We start from the raw sequence: 21,168 nt of genomic DNA, 5'->3' as shown, positions 1-21,168 counted from the left end.
CCCCCAGAGTCCAGAGAAGTTCTCCATTATCTTCCTGCATGTGGAGTTGTTCTGGTTATCACTAGTTGCTGGAGGAGGATTCCTCCTCCTAAGCCTTTGCATTACTAGCTCCCAAACTAAGTGCCCTGCAAGGCACAACCTGATACACTTTGAAGATCTTGGAGCATTCTGATGGGGACCTGATAGCCAAGGGCATGTGTCCCTGGGGATGAAGAGCTCTGCTGAGAGTCAGACAAAGCAGAAGTCATTGCAAAAATACAACATTAGGTCTACACTGAAAAATTGTGGAAAAAAAAATTGTGAGTATGGTCCTAGCACAGTGCAGAATTACTTGCGTACGGGGGATTCCTAGAGCAACACAGAAGCCAATAACAAAACAAACAAACCAGTACATTTGGTGCTTTATGGAGAAATTAGAGAGCAAAGTAGGACAATGTTCACAGTCCAGTGGCTCCATCACTGTGCAAGGTCTCTGGAGACCCACCTTCCACCTCCACGTCGAAGTCCTCCTCCCTCTCGCTGCCCTGCCATCTGCATTTTCTGCCTCCCCCGTGCTCCCACTGAGCCCCCTAAATGCACCAGCACAGCACAGCCCTCTGCCTCCTCGGGCAGCGGCTGGACGTGATCAGCCACGGGACAGAGCCAGGACTGTGGCTGCCTCGGCACTCCCCACACAGCCTGCAGGACCGGGCTCTCCCTTCAGATGGGAGCTGAAGAAAAGAAGTAATAATTGGTGAGCACCCACGTGGATGAGTCCCGACTTCCCTGGACTTGCGCCCTATTGCCTTTGGCACTTCTGATGGAAGTTTTTTCCTGCTGCTAGGTCATTGCAGGGGCTACTTCCAACAGGGCTTCCTTGATGTCTAGTAGGACGTCAAAGCTCCTCCTGCAGCTTTTCTTAGTCAAGAAATCATATTTGATAGAGTCTGTCTCTTCTATCCAGCTGCTGAGTTTCATCAGGAAATAAACTCCTGTCAAGTCTGATTGACCAGAGAGACCACCAGATGTAATCATTAGCAAGACACAGACAGCTAGCATGGTCACACGTCCCATCCCTACAGAAGGACAATGCAAAAAGAAGGGGGAAAGCTGAACTGAAGGAAACTGAAAAGAACAGAACTATCAGCAGAATCACGTCCCAGATGGAGGGGCAAAATCCATCCTCAGGACAGGGCTCTACTCTTAACCTAACCTTACTGTCCACTGCATGAAACCGCTCATTCACCAGAAGGTCAGGGGCCGGGGAAGTGATACAATGCGATGTGATTAGCGTTAGAGAGTGCTGCTTTCAAGGACTCCTGGCACTTCACAAAAGTAACAAAGCAGTGCATTAAGAGATACATCCAAGATGAGGAGACTCTCACTCACAGCAAGAGTTTTTCAGCACGCTAAGTTTGCACTGAGCTCTTTACAACGCATTCACCTCTTACTTTCTCTCTGAGTATAGGCAGGAACTTAGCAAGGGACTACCACAAAAACAGTCGTTGCCAGGACTTCTCTGGATCACACCAGCTTCTTTTTCTTTCTCACTAGCCAGTGAACTCACTCTGTGTACAGGACACATGGACTAGACCGCACCTGAACACTTTTTTATGTGCTAGCTCAAGTGAACAGTAAATTTTACCTAAGCCTTCCAGCTGATACTTGCGAGGTTTATTTTCACCTTATTCCATGTCTGCAAGGGACCAGACAGGTTGTCGCAAGTAACAGTCCTGAGAATACCAAGTTTACTTACACCTCATCCCAGCAAAATCTGCTGCTGCAAAACTAAGGAAGAGCACTTTACTAACTTTATAAAAGTCTTGCACTACAAAAAAAGACATGGGAACTTACCCTTTTTTCCACAATGATTTAAATTTCATGGCATTTAACACTGTAAGAAGTAGATGTTTAGGAAGAGGAGAGGCAGCACTAAATGTAGCTCCCCGAGCACTCACTACCAAACCTGCACCCAATTTATGTCTGATGAAGGCTGAGCACACATGGCCACTGATGCCAGGACCCTGTTGTCAGGCACTCAAGTCCACAGGACCTTCCCTAAGTATAAAATACTTCTGCCTTTGGAGAGCATTCCCAGGCAAACGTCACGGTGAAGCAAAGGCTGGCAGCAGGGAGTGCTTGCACTGCAGTCAGTACGGAGCGCTGCCAGAGAATGCAGCCTCGTGGTGCTCGGCTTTGGACAGACCTGCAGGAAAAGGGAAAGCTGCACTACTCTGCACGCTGCTGTGCTGGTGGGAGAAGCCCAGATTTAAACTGTGATGTGGCTTTTGAGGAGACAGAAATTCATGGAAAGGCATAGGCATCTGGAGGGAAACCTTCAGCTGTCCCCTCTGGAAATACACCTTTTCTATTTAATTTCCTGCAGAAATAAAATTAGATCCTGCTTCTTAACGCCAAAGGTTGTATTTCTCAGCTGTAAGCTAATCTTGCAAACTGAGAGCATCCCTCTGCCAACTGCCATGAGTCTGTGATTCACATCGGACCCTCAGCTCCCTCTTCATTTTTCCCTTTGTTGACTACATCTGCACCTGTGTTGTCACCTTCTCCTCCAGCCCACGGCTCACCAGGACACAAGCCCACGTATGACAGGCACTCTGGCCTCTGCAGTGAGGAAGGCAGAGCCTAGCTGCTGAGTTTCTAAAGCACATCAGGCACAGAGACGAGGAAGTGGGACCAGGGAAAAAAGGAAACATTCAATCTCCTCCTCTGGCTCCAGGAAATTATCATTTCCAGCACATGAGATCCTACATGTAGCCTCATCAGGCCTCCTGCTTGCAGCCCCTCTTGCCGTGAGGAGGGAAGTCTCTATTATCTGACAAGATTCCCCTTTGTTTGATGATGAGAGGATGTGAGATGCTGCTGCTGACAGACTGACACTTCAGAAGGCTGCTCCATGGGCCAAACATGAGCAGGGGCTTGTAGATCCCTCCCGGCAACTTTGAAGTGCTAAAGTGAGGACCACCGTGCGTGGAGAGGCTGCATCGGGCACGCGCTGTTTGAACAGTCCTATGGGGCCCATAGGCAAGTGCTGAGGCAGGGTGGTGGGTCGAGCTGGCCAGTGGGAAGTCCTGACCTTGCTTATTTTATTTTTCCTTTTCTTATGGAAACCTTCGGAGCTGGCAAGAGCAGCCCACCCACTAGTTCTCTGCAGATACGGTCTCCCCTCCAGGGTACCTGGCACACCTTCCAGCTGCCAGGGAATGCTCCTGGGAAGCGGGAAAGGCAGGATTGGGAGGCTTTTGTGGCATCCCACATCCCGGCTTACCGCTCTTGCCTGTGAAGCTACTGGAGAGGAGGAGACAGGCTCCTTCTCTCCAAGCTCTTCTGACTGTGGCCCAGGGGAGCAGCAGTTCTGTTCATGGTTGCACTGGGTTTGTGCTTGTGCAATCCTTGACCTTGATGGCTGGGAAAAAAAAAAATGGTGATTCCCATCATCTAGCCTGACTCTTACACCCAACAGCATTGCTTCAAACATCTCCATGTGGCCCTAGGGCACACACAAGCTTTTTGACTTCAGCGCCCTGGTCTCCCTTCCTAAGCACTGGGTGTTACTGTCTCCCCTCTGACAGTCAGAGCATACGGATTAGCTCCTGTGAAGTCTATCCACCCCAGTATTTGCCTGTGGTTGTCTTTTCAGGTTAAGGTTTGTGTGGAATCACACAAAACCTTCCCCGTTAGGACTTCAGAGCAATTCACAAATTAATTCTTCCACACCACAGAGAAACTGAGTCACATTATCTTATTCTATTCACCTTTGCATTATGCTTAGGCTGGCCTAAGTTAATTGACTTTGAGGGTCATTTTCTGATTCTGCCAGAAGAAATAACAATCAGTCCCTAGAGGAAGGATGTGACTCCTTACGGCGACAGTATGAGCGTGACGGGGTAGGACCCAGGAGTCCCATCACACAGTCTTGTACTTAAACCAAAACAGCTATGACTTTCCCTCCTGGGATCTAAATAATAACATCCCTCAAAACAGCATTTCCTCACTGATGAGCAGACAGCTCATATGCTCCCCTTATTTGCCTCCAGGGAACCTTTCGACAGCCCAGAGTGTCTCAAGTTAGTCGTTTAAGGACTGTGCTTAGGAGCACTGCTTGTCCTAAGGGAAAATGAGGGTTTGTGCTCCTACATGAAGCTGGATTATTCCTTTTCTGCACTCCATTATAGTCAGAGCATGTTGTGCTTCAGTCCTAGCTCAGATAAGGTCCTCACTGAGTGCAAAGAGCAGGATGCATGACAGGCACCCATCCCACTGCTTGCCTGGGTCTGGGAAGGACTCAGGTTGCATACCACGTCCTAAATAGTGAATTATCCAGGAATACCAGAGTAAAATAAACTGGACCGATTCAATCAAAAGGGTGTTATTTTAATGCAAGCAATTTGGTTCCCAAGGTTTTGATTCAGTTAAATGAAGAATCATATTGTTACCAGGGAGGTATTAATACTTCAACGGGAGGCACCTGCATGTTTTGGCATGTAACTGGGGAGAAGGGCATCAGTGTGCAGTGGTGTGCTGATCTGTATGTGCACTCCTTGCCTGGCAGCAGCACGAGGACAGAGCTGTGAGCATGCTGCACAGCAGGTGAGAAAACCTAATCATCTTTTCTTCCCCCTCCTTTTTTCCCTTTTTGCTTAAGGTTAAAGTTAGACAATGAAAAAATTCCAGCACTGGAAGTAGTGTAGGAGACCATTGGCATGATTTTAATTGCATAATTTTGGCTCATATCCTCTGTTGGGGTAAATCTGAGCGTGCCTACTGAAGGCAACTTACTGACTTACATCAGCTGAGGATGTGGTCTCCTCAGGGTACATAAAACAAAAAGAAAAGGCAAAGACACTCTTCTTCCTTCTGTCCCTGGGCAGGAGTCTGCCACAACACTGCGTTACTAGCACAGCTGGTGGCGTGAAGTTTGCCCAGGGCTAGCTGGAAAGGATGCTCCCTTTCCTTTGTACCTGGCCTCACAATCAGAGACCGCTAAGCGCTTGCCAGTATTCCCAAAGCTCTCACTGGATCCACGCACCTTTTCAGAGCCCCTCTTCTAGGCTTGTTCGTATGGTAAGCTCCAGTGCTAATGAATCTAGCTACAGGATAACAAAACCAAAATAGATGTGGCTACTACACACCGGCTACCTACCCACACACTGACCTTAAAAAGCACAGGACACACTTTAGTCTCTGTAACCAGTGCGACACAGAGCCTGCTCCTGTCATGTTAGGAGAGCTAAGCAGAGATGAATATGGTCTTGCCGAGGTGAATGCTCCAGCATCCAGATGTACACTTACCAGCAGATGTATGGCCGCAGATCCCCAGAGGGTATGCAGTGTACTGACTATTAATCAAGTCCCGCTTTTAGGCCACAAACTGCATGTGGGTTTGGGAAAGACATATTTCAAAATGCTTTACTTGCCTAGAATTATCTCCAGAAACAAGCCTAAGCCTTTTTTTTTTCATTTCAAAAACCCATCTGTGCAAGCATAACACTTCAGATCGTCAAACAGAAGGCAGGCAAGTCTCTCCCAGCCCCTCTCCTTCTCTCACAAACACTGCAAACACCTCCACAGGGCAACAGGGTGTGAAATCTGCCCTGCAGGTCTCCACTGTTTCGGGCTGCTCTGACTGAGTGCCCACCTGCTGCCATCAGAAGAGACCCTGCCACCACAACCAGGCAAGACAGACATGCTGGGATACAACAGCGAGACAGCTCTCTCACGCTGCCCATGGGACCTTCTCCAACAGGCACCAAACATGCAGAAGGAGACAGAACAGAAGGCACTGGGAGCAGAGGGGCAGCCGAACCCAGCCTGGCAATGACTTACATTCAGCTTTGGCACAGATAAGACAGGCGGTGGTGCAGTTAAAGAAATTCAGGATTCCTGCCACGGCCACGCTGATATCGGTGTTGCTGGGGTGCAGGTTGAGGGTGGTGAACCGCTGGAGCTGCAGCTTCAGGAACTCCTCTGGTGCCACTTTGAAGTGAGGAACCTAAGTGGGAAGGAGGGGAAAGAAAACATAATTAAAGAGGGAAAAAAAAATAAAAACAAGTAAATCTACCATAAAGGACCTTTGGTGTGAAATGCACAGCAGGCAGAAAGTAAAATATCCCAATAAAACTGCAGAAGCATCACCAGAGTGAAGAGAGGAGGGTGGGATTTGTGCAATAGCAGAGGAAAATAATTATTGCAGCAACAAGAAGCCACGGGAAGGAGTGGATCAGGAAAAGTCTTGCTGAGCCACTCGGAGAAAGGCAACAGGGGCTGTGATTACAGCACAGGAAACCATTCTGGATGAGTTCAACCTAATTAGCTTGGGCACTAATTGTAGCTGGGCCCACTCTTCATTTCAGGCTTGCTGCCTGGGTAAATACGGAGGATGCTTTGCAGGCAGGCAGGGAGTCACACAGCCTGTGCTGGAGACCCCCAGACCTTTGCCGTGTCCTAGATGGATGAAGTGCTGCAAATCCACCTCTGCTTGCAGTACCAATGTGTCATCAGGTAATTAGGAGAGATGAAGGGAAGAACAAGCTGACCCTGCGCTGGCAAGGCTCAGGAGAGAGAGGAACAGATGCAGCAGCCAGAAGCTTTGGGCTTTTTTGATCAGCGGAGAGGTAACAGGTGGCTATACAGCATGGAAGCTCCAACGGGACCGTAACCAGGAGTTCTAATAACGCTGTGCTTGTCATTAACTCAGTGGAGCAGGAGGTGGGGGTGGGATGCCGTTTCCCAGGGAACTGGGAAAAGGGGGAGCAGGGGAAGCTGCACAGGGGCCAGCCCGAGGGCTCCCTTTGAGGCAGCTCTGCTGCGCACCTCGCCGTTCCACATAGAGGGAACGGATGAGCAGACAGATCAAGCCCAGACACCGGGGGTTCAGCCAAATAAGGAGAAGGAATATTGTTTTCCTTTTGCTGAGTGAATTATTTGGTAGAAATAGAAGACAGAGAAAGGGAAACATCTGCTTCAGCTTCATTAGACGAGTGTCAAGCCTTCTTTTCCTCCATTATTAGTACTTCCAGAAGCTATCATTCCACGCCTCCCATCTCTCTCCTCCTGGGACAGGCTATTAGTAGGTTGTGATGGCTGCTTTATTGACAGCATAAGCTGTTTGGTTAGCAATAGGAAAGTTAAAGAGTAATCAGCTGCTATCTGCCTTGATTTCACTCTGCAGCCCTCATCCCAGGCTCTGTTAACAGGGAGAGAAGCAGACTGTAAGCGAAAGGCAAATTCCCTTAACCAGAGCAGACAGGGCAGCTCCAGTACAGGCGTGCTGATCACTGTTGGGAGCCAGATGGAGTCTGAGACTCGCAGCAGCCACCACTACCAGAGAACAGAGGGATGCAGATAGAGGTGAAGGCAGCCACCACCACTGCAGCTCCTGCAAGCGCCCAGAACTGATCACGGCCCTGGTTCAGACCTCATGTTCGGTCCCAGAGCCCTCCTCTCCTTTCCAAGAGGTCTGCCCCAGTGCAACATCCCTCCCCAGACAGGGGGGAAGTTAATCTTTGGCCCAGAGGCACTAGAGGGGTAAGGCAGGAGACCCAGGTTCTTCCCCTAGTTTTACCACAGGTGAACATCAGGCCAGTCAACCCACCATCTATGCCTCGGTGGTAAAATGGGGACACTATCCTTTACCTGATGGATGGCTGTAAGTACAGTGGCTCTGGTTGGGTTGCTCTATCACGTTTAACACATCGGCACCAACTGACCCTACAGTGATATAAATCGCAGGGAGTTACTGCAGGTTTACATCACTAGGAGGGCAGCCGAGATCAAGCTTGAGAATCAAACACCTTAGAAGTGCACTAGCACTCACCTTTCATTTCTGGAAAAAAAAAAAAAATGAAGAGACTTACATCAGAGACTCAGACTGAATACAAATTTCAGGGGGAAAGCACTTGCAATCTGTTACTGCAGAGCTGCCTTTGACTGGGATGGAGCACATCTGGGACATTTAACTGGTGAAAGTGCTACAAAATACTCCCAAGAGACCCATCCTGCTGTAGCCCAGAGCACTAGGTCTAAAAGGTCTCATCCATCTCTTCAATACTTCTAATTCTCAGGGAACAAAGAACAGCAGACATTTGCGAATGCAAGTTATTTACAGTGCTTAGTTCCAGGCGCTCCCCTCCTTGGAGGCTGGGCTCCAGAGAGAGACCACTAAAAGGCTGAAAGATGTTATCTGGCTTTAAAGGGATGAACTATGAGAAGAGAACTCAATTGCTTTTCCCGAGAGCAGAGCCAGATCAGTGTAAGATGGTTCAAGGCTTATAAAATATTAAATCAGGCACATAGTCTGGACACAGATAAAAAGGGTTTGCTTTGATGGAACAACAGCAAACAGAAAGTGGTGCAGCTTTCCAGGTATGTGCACAATGTCACGTCACACCTGGGAACTTTGGCCGGGATGTGCATCCACCAGGGCAAGCTGAGGTTTTTGCACCCCTCAGTCAGTGGGGACATGGTTCACATCAGTGTTGCATGTGAAGGAAGCTGAAGTGAAAGGTGATACAGATGACAAGGACAAGGGAGGCAGAAAAGAAAGGGGAAATGTAAAAGGAAGAAGCTGCAAGAATATATGCATTAGGAGAAGGGGTGATAAACCAGGCTTGTCAACTCTGATCATTAGAAGCCAAAGCGGATCATGGTAAGGACAATATAGCAGGTAAGATGACGACAGCATGTCATCTTTGCCAAGGATGTCCCGGAGTACCATAGATGGGTACCTCACTGCCCCCGTCTAATGGAGGTAACATCCCTGCTCTGCCTTGCAGCTGGGACATGAGGACAGAATACACCGGGGATGCTAAGGCACGTGGACATCAGCTGGAGAGGGTTTGGGGAGCCAGCTGGAAAGGAGAGGTGGCGTACACAGAAATGATGGCTGAGAAACAAAGACTCAGACTTGAACAAGAACTACAATAGGCAAAGGTGAGGGAGAAGGCAGCATAAGGCAGAGCTGGAAGATGCAGCTGCAGCGAGCTGTGCTGCTGTGGCTGGGACTTGGCAGAGACGCAGCAGTCTCAACGAACCCTTCAAGGCTGCAGAAAGCACTTCTACATGGGGTCTGCACAGGAGACACCGCTGCTCAGTGTAGTGGTAAATTAAAAACCTAATTCACACTTACTAAATCACCAGCAAAATGCTGTGTTCCCAGGGAGCCCGGGCATGAGGCAGAAGCCAGTGGGAAGCACTGCTGCGACCAGAGCCCACTGAGAGCATCTTTGGTTTGAAGGATAATGTGCAGAAGGCAGGGGCTGGGGAATGGGTCAGGATCTCTGTGGTGCCCCTTACCCACAGCGAGAGACTCCGCTCTCACCCCAGGCCTGCCACGAGTTGCCCGGAGGAAGGAACCCTGGGCTCTGGCATCACACTTCCATCCCAGGGCAGCCGCCGGGCACTAGGGCCTTGTGGCCAAGTCCGCCAGTGCAAGGGCATAGACTTACTCCAACACAGAACCTTTCCACTTACCTCTTTCTCCCCACAGATATTGCTGATAATAGAGCTCGAGGCTGGGCTTGAGGAAGGTCCCAGGACACCTACCACTCCTTTGGGGAGAATCTGGCACACTGTGGGCAATGGAGAGAGGAAACACGCATTAGACTTCATCCTCAGTTTCCAGCAGATGGTCATGCTTACAGTACCTGCTGCACCTTACTAAGGACACAGTATCATCTCCTTCCCACAACATACTCCCTGCCATTTACATCCCCCAAAATTCCTCTATTCCCTCTGAACACTGCCACCCTGCCTGTGACACCCTCCTCTCTGTCTTCCCCCAGACTTTCTAAATCCCACCTGAACTCTCCCCAAAGCCCTGGTTCTCTGACTCAGAACCGGGGTCTCTGTCTTATAACATCCTTTCTTGGCCCTATCTGCTATTATCCAAGATAAAACATTAACCAAAGTTTATGGAAGATACTAAACACAGCAGTGACCTAGCTTCAAAGCATACACGAGCAGCAAACAAACTTGTATGAATTTCTTCCCTCATCCTCTGCAGAGCTCAGTGGTAGTAATAAGGATCGTATTACTGCTTTTCATGTGTGTGTTTGTTGGGGTTTTTTTCTGGCAGTAGTTAATCTTCTGGCTCCGTGCCACCAAGGTTAGCAGAACAATAAAAAGATCCTGACAAAATGAAGAAGTTAAATTTCTTCCCTCAAGCTTCCTGGGTTAAACTGCAACCTTTGGTCCTTTTAATTCATGGTCCAAATTTAGCCAAATGTCAATCCAAGGACTACTCCAGCTGGTGGCACCTCCCCACTGCCATCCCAACCAGCCATGTCGCTCAGAAACGCTCCTCCAGAGCCGCTTGTGCAGGCAAAGCCTCACGAACAGACAGCGAGAGCCCCTCGCCCCTGAATGCCCAGACTCAGACAGGCTCGTCTGAACATGTGCTGGCCACAGCTTATTCTGAAATACCAGACCTGCCTCAGCATCACCAGGCACTTGGCTCCTTTCTCCCTAGACAGACAAAGCCACATTTGCTCAACTGGCACCAAGTGACTGCTTTCTAAAGAAAGAGAATACCATCGGGGAGAAAGGAGGCACCGCAAATACTTATCAGTTCTGGCAAGAGCAAGCTCACAACTTTTTCATATGTAAAAACTAATCCACCGTTATCACAAAGCTGAGATTTTAAAGATAGTGCCTCTTCAGTATCAAATGGCCGGTCTGTTTCAGAGCACCATCCTCACTTCAGGTCCCTGGCTTACATCTCAGACAAGCTTTTGTGATGGTTGTAAAAAGTTATCTAGATTCAGCGGCTGGAAAAAAGGAGCTAGAAAATTTCAAACCAGAGTGTACTTTTTGTAGTGAAGGGAATTCATCATGAAAACCGTCGTACTACATATCAGAGCAGGTTTTCTAGCAACTTCAGGTCTTTAAATCAAGACCAGACGTTAAATGAGAGCCTATACTGCACTTGTGGTTTTTTTTCAGAACAGCAAGCTATGGGGTTGAGTGTAGCATTCAGCACATGAATGCCTACAATCTGTTTTCTGCAGAAGACGACTGAAATATGAGGCCAAAAGCTGAGGACTTAGTTTCTCAATCTGAGGAACTGGTTTCACTTCTCTCCAAGTGCTATTTGAAGGAAAATCTCCATATACTACTAGGCCCCATACATACCGATGGCTCTGACTTCTTACAGAAAGTGCCAATGATACGCAAACACCTTCTCTTGGGTTTTCCTTCCTTCCATACTCTCTCACCCTCCACCATCTCAATCTCCTACAGAACAAGGGATATTTTTCTGCGGCATCTTCAAAGGAATCCAGTACTGGCTTTTCCTCCATGCTTAAAAATTTACAGGCACTTACACCTCTTCAGAAGATCCTTTTAAGTAAGAGCACCAGCAATTTGAAAACCCCACATGCTATCTCAGCGGCACTCATCAGTCCCTCTCAGCTGCAGCAGAGCCTTCGGGTGCTCTGCAATTCAGCATCTAGGAGGAAGGAGCTGCTCCAAATCCTCTTTATCCCCAGGTCATTAGGGCAACAGTCCTGGGGAGAATTTTGTTGTTCGTGCAGGGGAAAGTTTGGTGAGCACTTTGCTTCTCATCTCTGGTATGGAGAACAAAAAGTGGGTTAAGTAGTCATAGCAACAGAGTTGCAACAACTGTCAGAAGAAAAAGATCTGGCTTATCACTCCAAGGGTGAAACATCCAGTAAAATTAAGGAAAATGAATGGAAACAAAGTGGAGGTGCCTGAGGCAAAGGTTTCGACCACATTTGGAAATCTGGTTCTCTTGTAATCCAAACACATTTCCTATTTCAGAACACTACCTGATGCTGTTAGTCTCCACAGGGAGAAAAGGCTCAACCTTGCAACCATCATGGGCACTGCAGATTCAGACAAGCACTTGCAGAGATGTAGAAACGTTGGCCCTGTACCAAAAATTCATCCCTGATAACTGCAAGGACTATAAACACAAATACTGGCGTAGCCCCTGCCACTCAAGTCTCTTCATGCTTCAACACAAGGGTGCCATGTAAGCTATAAACTGTGCAGGACACATCTTTGCTGCAAACTCAGTTACCTCTGTTCAAAATCATGTCCAATTTTTATGTTTGTTAGAATTCAGTACCTCAAGAAATATGGGACATTGAAGTGACATCACATTAGAAACTTTTTTATCATGAGACGGGATGTGGGTGCTACTGATCATCCTTGACCTGAAGGCCTGAGATGTCCCAAACCTCCCATTCCTGCCATTTTTACGGACTGCCTGTACTCAGCTGTTTGAAGTTAAACATCCTTGAGGACAGTGGGACAGAAAAACAAGAAACAGGTTTAGCAAACAGACTTCTTAACAACACTTTTAAAATACATGTGTCTTTTAAAAGGAATCATTCTGGGGTGCACTCTTCTCTGCTGGGACCTGCACTGGTTTAGACAGGACAGGATCCCTCCTGCCATCACCCAGAGGCAGCTCCTTGGAGGTGTGAACTGCCGATTGCTGCCTTTCGACTTCTGTGTGGAGCTCTCTGCCTCTGCTGCTTGCGCAGCTCAGATGTCCCATTTTGGTACCTCTGACTGCACAGTTATGGGCTTTTGGGGTCAGAGTCCCCTGGCCCCCTCCAGCACACGCTGCAGGCTGGAGCTAGGAGGTGGCCCTCAAGCAAGCTCAGGTGTGTGTTCAACTTGCACTGCAAAACGGTGACCCTCCTTTCATACTAGCAAGTCTATCCTGCCACGTAAGTGAGAAAGGGCCGTGTTCAACGGTTTCCACAAGTACATTTAGGAATTAAGTACAAGTCTGGACACCCAGGAAACAGCAAGTTGTATTTTAAAGGAAGATGGAAGGATGTGCTTATTTTTGAACATAAAAAAGCACAACAACAAATGAGTAGCTCTCGCATTATATGTGTATGTACATCCACTTAGTCACAGGCACACAGTACCTTTCCCATCCTGGGATCTCAGGGCACTTGGCAAGCATTCACACAAACTCTCCCTGTTCAAAGCACGGCTGAAAGCGCTCCGGTGAGAGCACCCACCCACAGTGCAGAACACAGCATCTCTTTCACTGCATACAGATACCTGATACAAGGGTTTCAAACAGCATGCAAAGAAGATTCCTACCTCTAATTGAAAATAAATGAGCAGGGAAGGTATGCAATTACCTTCCTTCATTTCCATGACGGCAAAACCTATCACAGGATCTTGAACGACACGGACTGGTCAGGATGGGATTCTCATACAAAAACCACCAAGTACATAAACAGATGGCGTTACAGAGAGTGCATCCTGCACCATGGCTCCAAGACTGCTCCCTGCAGCATCCTTTATGCTTCTTAGCAGGAGGAACCCACAACCAGAGCAGGCTTAAATGTGAAATCCAACAGGGTCACAACAATGGCAGGACAGATAATAGCACATTTGAGCCAATGTCACTGAATGGACATATCAGGCACTTTGAAATATCAGTGTGAATAAATCAAAATTAAAAATCCCCCAGTTGCTCTCTCACTCTGACTGCTGACACGCTCAGAGATGTTTGGATGAACAACAGAAAGACGCTTAAAAGACTGATGAAATGATAGGGGACAGGGTGACAAGTAGAAAATCTGTCCCTCCCTGGACATCAAAAGGAATAAGGTGTTTTAGATAAAGACATGATTAAACAAGTCATTTTGGATCTCCATAAAAGGAGTTGAAACATCAAACACAAAGAGAGAAAAGGCTTTACTCATAATGGCAAAACAAGCTTTATCCATAACCTTTCACTGCAAACTCATTTCAAAACACAGGACTTTAAAGTGTTGCACACAGGAACAGCCAATGTTTGTCTTCATTCACATATAAAGCTGAAATAGCAAATCATGCACGCATGTGATTAAGACTGACTCATATTTTACCCGCTATAGCAATTGTGATTTTGCGGCCTCCTAATAGTAAGATGCCTGAGTCAGTCAGGAGGAAAAAAAGAAAGAAAAATGGCTCAACACTAAAATAAAAAGTAACTCTCACAAAGTCTTTCTTCTCTTGAAGCACTAATTGTACACGGAATATCACTGATGGGGAATAATCACAGCATTGCTAGATCAGTCAGCTAAGCACGCTAGCTGTGATATTTAAGGGTGATTCAAAGGGCGTGAAATTTGAGAACAGTTTTAAACAGATATATAACAGCTTTGCAGTCACAGGTTAAAACATCTAAACTGCTTTTATTAATATTATGTGTGACAACAAATATCAGTGTCGTATTAAAGCTGAGAAGTCAGACATTTGAAAGCCATGAAAGCCTTGAAATTTAAGTTAAAGGATCTGACTCTCCTCCGCTACCAGTATAAATCAAGAATAACTTCAGTGACATTAATAGCGGAGCCATGCAGAATCCAGATTTCTCCTTCTGTAGGAAATGCTTCAAGACATTTTTCACTCTGAAGAAAAGGCAAACAACATACTGCAAAATTACGTGAATACTCACTTCACCAAAATGAAACCAGCTTGCTCTGATTTCAAATTTTTACATTCTATAAATCATAGTAAAGAAAACAAAGAAAATCACTCCGAGGTGAAAATTCGCAATGGAAGATTGCTTCTTCCTCACTTCTTCCATTTCCATGTTCTCCCCAAACACCACCTTTGCCGAAATGAACAGTTTCTTGCATAATACTTCATTCTCAGCAAATTAGTATTCTTCTGCTTGAAAAACATTCCAACAGAAAAATTTCTGAGCAGTGTTACAGGGGGTGCAAGTGAGAAAGCAATCCCGCTCACGATCTTTACCACAGCTCTCGGGTCACTTGGCAATCGAGCCTGTTTGCCAAGCAAAGTTAAACAACAGAAACGCTGCTACAGAAGATTTATGAGTAAGGAAAAAGAATGGAACTAAAAATGGTACCGGTTCTTTCCAAGACACAGAAGGCTCAGGCAAGCAAGCAATTTTCTCATTTCCTAGGAGTCTCGCTGGGAGATTTGGGATACTTTCGGGGGCAATCTGGGAATACACTTGATAACACAGGCAGTTGCCATTCCTCCTGCATGACCTCGCCAGCGAGACTGCATTCGCCCTATTGCTGTGCCAAATGAGGGTAAAGCAGGATGCACACAACCCTGAACAGATGAGAAAGACCAAGAAAAAGTTAAAAAGCTAAGGGATCCAAAAAGGCAGAGAACGGCTGTTTTAAACAGTCCCTGTGATGCTGCATGTGATGATCTCAATCTAGACCGCCTCATGGGTGACAGGCTCTATAAATAGACATACAGGTACTTGCTGAAATGCACTTTATTAACCGAACGCTTCTATAAATAATGCAAATGCTAATTCAGGAAATGAAGGAGCGATCTCCTGATCTCTTAGGCCTACTGAGCCCATTCTGCAAGTTACCCAGAGACCTGCTCCTGAGCAGCACTGGGTACCTGGCTCCACGGGGCCTCCCAGGCACAGGGATGCTCAGTACTGCGCAGAATAAAGACCAAAGCTGTGTGAAAAAACAGCCCACTGTAGATCACAATGTACTACCACACCTTTCTGGGATACCCTGCAGGTGGCTGGAACACAGAACCACTGGGAAACGAGTCTAAAATCCCTATTCTTTAAAATGATTTCTCCAGCTTTTTCAAGCCAGCTTGTAATAAAAAAATTGTAGTCCTCTCCTGCACTCCAAAGGTCATCTTAGAAATTATTCTGAAGGGAAGCTATCCTATTCCACAGGAATTTCCCTCTTACAGTAAGAAGCTATTATAGATCTTTTCGGTTTCTTTCACTTGGGCTCCTGAGAAGTCTCTGGGACACTGATCATCAGTTCCTTTTTTATTCATCAGCACGTGGCTGATGTCTTGGGCATCTAGAGGAACATCTATAGCAGAGACCCAATTGCATTAAAGGACTTGAAAGCAATGTGGAAAGTATACTGCTCTTTCAAAATTAGCTCTTAATCCACATAATTTTAAACATCACTTGAAAACTTCACTTTGTTTAAACAAATCTACTGCCAATCTAAAGCACTGGAAGAGCTATCATGTTTGCTGACACATGGCATTCTGTGGGGTTTTAAAAATAACCTTAATTGCACTGAACTTGCCCAGAGTCTCTAATTTGCATATCATTAAGTACTTCACAAAGGAGCATCACCTCCTGTATCATTACCTCTGTCTATTGACACACAGCTTGAAGAAAATAATTTGTCCCAAGCTACTAAACTGAACGGTGGCAAAGTTTATTGGGGACCCAGATCCCCTCAGTCCACGCCAGGGCTCACCTCACAGCAACACACTAAATCCTCAAATGAAAACTGGTCTCAGCACTTACCCTCCAAGCTGAACCTCCCCTCACGTGCCACCGTGCTCCCACGGTGAACGCGCCCAGGCAGGGCCAGCCTTTGCAAACCCCCTGCACCAAACCTGACTGCGTTCCGGCAGCCAGGCTGGGCCTGAGGCTTTGCAGAGACCCACTTCTATGCTACAACGCGTCAATCTTTCAAGTGCTGAGAGAGGAGCAGAGAGGTGCTTTCTACCCTGTGTACCCGCCTTGACTATCACAGTTATCCTCTGCACCAAATGCAGCGTGCCAGAGACCTCCTGCAGGCCAGCGGAGAGAACAGCTGGGGAAGGACCAGTTACATGGAGGAGTACTCACTGGTTTCTGCCGTCTCATACTCGCTGTCTCGCAGCAGCTCAAAAATGTCCACTTCCACTTTGGCTTTCCCCACCCGCTCGGGCGCGCGGTTGATACGGTTCTTGGCCAGGGTGATGGAGAGCCTCTCCCCTCTGCTGCACTCCATGGGGTCATCCAGGATGGCAGCTGCGGGAGCAAAAGTGTTGGCAGTGGTTAGGCTCGGCAGGGATGCGGCCCGGCTTCGCACCCCGCCCCCGTCCCCAGCATCCCTCCGGGATCTCCTCTGCCACGCGAGCAGCCGCCGTGTTGGCACTGCTGCTCCCACTGCTGCTATTGTGAGTGCATCCTCCCTCCCACGCGCGGCCTTTCCCGCCGCTTCGCCCACCTCCCAGGACTTGCCAGACACGTGGGCGGCAAAATCTCTGCAGCAGCGGCTGCGGTACCTGCCGGCGCGCTGCAGCACGACACAGCCACCTGCGCTGCTGGGGACCTGGCAGTGCCCGGCACCCGCTGCAGCACCGGCGTCAGCCCGCTCGCCCTGCATGCTCCTGGAGAGGGACATCCAACTGCGCAGCCCCCAGCTGCCCAGATCCCGGCGCTGCCTCCCATCCCAGCAGAGGATGAACGTCCCCAGATAGCCCCAGTTCGCTTGTTTGAGAAAGCGTTGGTATGGTGCTGATAGCTGGAATATTTCAGGAAGCGCGTGGGCAGCCGTGGGTGGGAAGGGACAAATATTTTTCAAACAGAAAGCACTTGACTCTTGAACTCGGCTCCTGGGCCTGCCCACTCAAATCTGTGTTAGGCAAAGGCAGATAGTGTGGGGTATTATTTTTATTTTCTTGACGGAAGGCAAAAAGAAATTGGAGTCGAGTGTTAATCACAGCGTTTCATTATGAGCTGGCACAACTTCTGCACCCCATTGAGTTTATCCTTGCTAATAGGAGGTCTCCTCCCAGAACACAGCTATTTAGTTGCACCTGGGGAAGAACAGCGTTGTTTTTTCTTGTGTATATTACAAAGGCACCAATGCTTATCTTCGCTTCCCAAAAATCACTCAAAAGGGAGCAGCGGCATTCAGAACTGCTCAGGTGTAGACAGAGTCACAGCCCTGCACCGAATCAGGCCCTGCACCGCGTAGCTTAGCAAAGCAGGGATTAGTGGGGCTCTGCTGGTTTGTGTGTCAGGGAAATAGGGAACTACCTAGAGCAGCTAGGTTCCTTGGGGAAGCTTTGAAATGCATCATTGTGCTGTGGCACATTTTGTTTTATTTGTTTTTTAAACACGGAAAAACTGAGTGAAACATGTAAATCAGCTGATAACAAATCCACTGGTGAAGCAACGGTGGTCTATGCTAGCTTGATTTACTTCGCATCCTGATGATACCCACTTAAGAACTCCTTCTCTTCCTACTTTTTCCCCAGTTTTATGGGAGCTATATTGAACTAAGTACTGATAAAGAAACGCACAGCAATACTCGTTGTACGAAATGCACAGATGTCTTGGCGAAAATTCCCAGTCCTTCAGGCGACACCATCTCCTCCGCTCCGCTAACACACAAGCACCATCATTATCTGCAGAGCTAGGGCAGTTAATCTTAATCTCATTATGCAAGAAAAAAGGTGGTGCTTTCCTCTAAGGCCAGGAGCATGGATCACAGGTTTTTGAGACATCGATATGGCTGGTGACTGCTCTTAATCACAAAGAAGCTGGGAGACTGAAGTGCCCCAACAAGCAGCTTGCTCAGTTCGCCGCTTCTCTAGGAGAGGAGAAGCAGCAGCAGCAGACAGAGAAGAAAGTCCCAAATGGGCCCCACTTTCTCACACACAAAACTGTTTGATGTGTGTAAACTTTTCACTGTGGCCCTGTTTCCAGGACAGTGTAAAGCAACGTACTGAATTTGATGAACATTACAAAATGCTTCCTACATTCCAGGTGCCGACATAGCAAAATTAAACATCAGTGGTGGGGGAGTGTATGTCAGCATTCTTAGAGTCATTATTTTCTAATTTAAAGCTTCAAAATCACTAAATTAGACAACTTCTTCAAGTAGATTCTTCAATTGTAAGTTTTCAAACAAAATTCATTTCCAGTAATGTGTCATTAAATACATTTCAAAAATAAAAGAGCCAAAACCGAAGCATTTCAAGTAATTTCCTCAGGCCACCTAGGCACAAATGTTTGCACAAAGATTTTTTTTTTTTTGTCTCTATTCAGGATAGGGTTTTCCATTTTTATTTGTGGAAATCTTGAAAACTTCTCTACAGTTGAGAAAAGAAACAAACCACAAAACCTCTTTCCTACTCAGCTCTGATTGAATCTGAACTTTGCAGCCCACCTTGGGAGCAAATACACAAGGAAGGGGAACGTGCCCACAGCAAGTGGCAGGTTTTGAAAAAGAAAGGAACACAGCCAGACAGCCTGAATCCCGGGACGGAGGTGGCAGTGGCACTCCTAGAGCCCAGCCACTAATCAAAACTACATTACTGCTTAGTACCTCCCTGCAGGCCATACGACAGAAAACTAGTAAAATTTGTGCACTTGCATTTTGGGAAACTAGTTAGTTTTACCAAATATTAAACCAGTCCCCAGAACAGACTAGGTAATGAGGCTGCACTAATCTTTATTTATTTAAGCTAGCGGATGGAAAAGGTCATTTAATGTTTCAAAAAAGGTTGGTTTTAAAACTTCATGTCTTGGGACACAGTGCCAAAGCTCATCTAATAGCAGCATCATTAAGTATGAACGAAAATCTTTATAGAAATTCCCTTTCATCTATTCCTGTCTATTAAATATGTGAAGATGCATCAAGTAAATCTTTAATCCTGAAAATTCACAGCAAAGTCTTTGAACTTTGTTGGCCTCAAAAATCACTTCTCTCTTCCCCATCAGAATAAATGTCTCCAGTCTAGACTGCCTTCTCTATGAATTATGAGAAAAATGTTTCAGAGGGAGCCAGGAGCACCTTGGACTCTGATGCCCAATTCAGGGCTGCTTAGGATTTCACAGGGACGTAGCGTCAAACAGCTCCAAGTGAAGTCAGCAAGGACTGGCAGAGGCTAAGCTTTCCTCAGGAAGAACTGGCTGGAAACATCTTTTCCCATGGGATGTTCCAATCCTGACAGATAAACAGCCTTTATGTAGTAGTAATTCTGTTTTTATTCAATAGGCCCAGGTTTTCCTTATACTTAACACAAGGCCCAAAAACCCAACTGTAAATTTCCATCAAATGCAAATTTCAAGTGTAACACTCAAAGTTAATGACTTAACAGCAAGAACCAGAAAAAATGTATTACTGGTAGCCAAAGAAATGCAACATGACGTGACAGTGCCCTCTGAGAAAACCAGATTTCGGTAACTTCCCTACAGGTCGTCCTCACCTCGGTGCTCTTCCAGCCCCAGAGGCAGGCGGACACGACGGCGGATGGGAGGCAGGCATCGATGCTCTCTGACGAGACGTGTGTGTCCGCATGCATGTTTGTGCAAGTGTGTCAGCACACACCCGGTCTAAGCCCTGCCCTACCGATACACAGCACACAGCATCCCCGCAAGTGCCTTGTCCAGAGAGGAGCTGGACAAGGGGGTCCCCAGAGATGCAGCGTCCTTGGGGTCCATCAGCCCCGTCCCCCAGCACATGCAACCGGCTCTAGCTTGTGTGCTTCCAGCAGTGTATACAGCTGTTTTCCTGGAGCTGGGCTGAGACACAGCAACTCATCCTATAAAGTACACCAGCCAGTTTACAGACAACGCCAAAATTTAATCCTTTCCACACTCAGCTGGGTTTCAACCAGTGCTAAAAAAGCGGAAAGGCTTCCCATTCCCCGAAGCCATGTGGCTCCCCAGAGCGCTACCCGCCGCCAGCCAGATTCACAACATATGCACTCTGACAAGCCTAATACGATTGCAAGTTTTACTACATATCGCTACTTAATTCATGATCCAACCAAGATCTAATGAAGTAGCATTTTTATAACAATAACAGGGAACAGATGTTACTGGGAGGTTTATACACTGCTACAACAAACAGTGTTCAGCTGACCTTTCCCTCTTAACTTTATTAAGTATTCTTACATTTTCTCAGACTCTTTTCGTGCCATTGAGATGTAAAGCCCTACTCAGAAACACAATTGCCATCTCCAGTCCAGTGGCTTGAAGATGCAAATCTAGCAAAGCACAGGCTTAGTAAACATGATATTTCACTATTCATAACCTGTCCCTCCGACTTAAAAAGATATAAAGCCATCCATAACATTTCTCAGGTATTTCCTCTGACAGGTTAAGATCACACCTACGACCTCTTCTGACTGATACTGTAAACACAGTCCTCAAATCCTCTATATTGCCATGGTGAATGGGCTCTCAAATTAAGAACTGTAACTTCAGTTCAACCAGATTTAGACACCTAGAAGATCCAGTACATACCACTGGAGCTGATCCGTCCTTCATCACACAACTAGGAACCCTTCAGATCAAAGCCATACCAGAAAAACTAAGCACTGGTGTCCTGCTTGGGAATGCCAGGCTCAGGAGATGAAGTGGGGGAATCACCCCAGCCGTGCATATCTCCCCCTCCTCCTGCTCCTGCCCACCACTCCCGGACCACCTGC

The 21,168-nt window shown here is 47.1% G+C and overlaps 1 protein-coding gene across 7 annotated transcripts in view; it reads right to left on the bottom strand.

The window, feature by feature from the left end:
* Positions 1–21,168, bottom strand: part of GRIK4 (glutamate ionotropic receptor kainate type subunit 4) — a 206,759-nt gene that overhangs the window by 62,385 nt on the left and 123,206 nt on the right. For all 7 annotated transcript variants that reach the window (XR_012766114.1, XM_075442330.1, XM_075442331.1 and 4 more), the window contains exons 3-5: positions 16,586–16,750; positions 9,469–9,566; positions 5,824–5,989 (exon numbers count right to left, since the gene is read on the bottom strand). Coding sequence is in view for 6 of the 7 variants with exons in the window: in XM_075442330.1 (XP_075298445.1) it covers positions 5,824–5,989; positions 9,469–9,566; positions 16,586–16,750 (429 nt within the window). In the remaining variant the exon portion in view is untranslated. The remainder of the gene's footprint in view (positions 1–5,823; positions 5,990–9,468; positions 9,567–16,585; positions 16,751–21,168) is intronic.

Source organism: Opisthocomus hoazin, chromosome 24 (assembly GCF_030867145.1).
Source record: "Opisthocomus hoazin isolate bOpiHoa1 chromosome 24, bOpiHoa1.hap1, whole genome shotgun sequence".
NCBI lineage: Eukaryota > Metazoa > Chordata > Aves > Opisthocomiformes > Opisthocomidae > Opisthocomus > Opisthocomus hoazin.
This window is presented reverse-complemented; position numbering and strand designations above follow the sequence as displayed.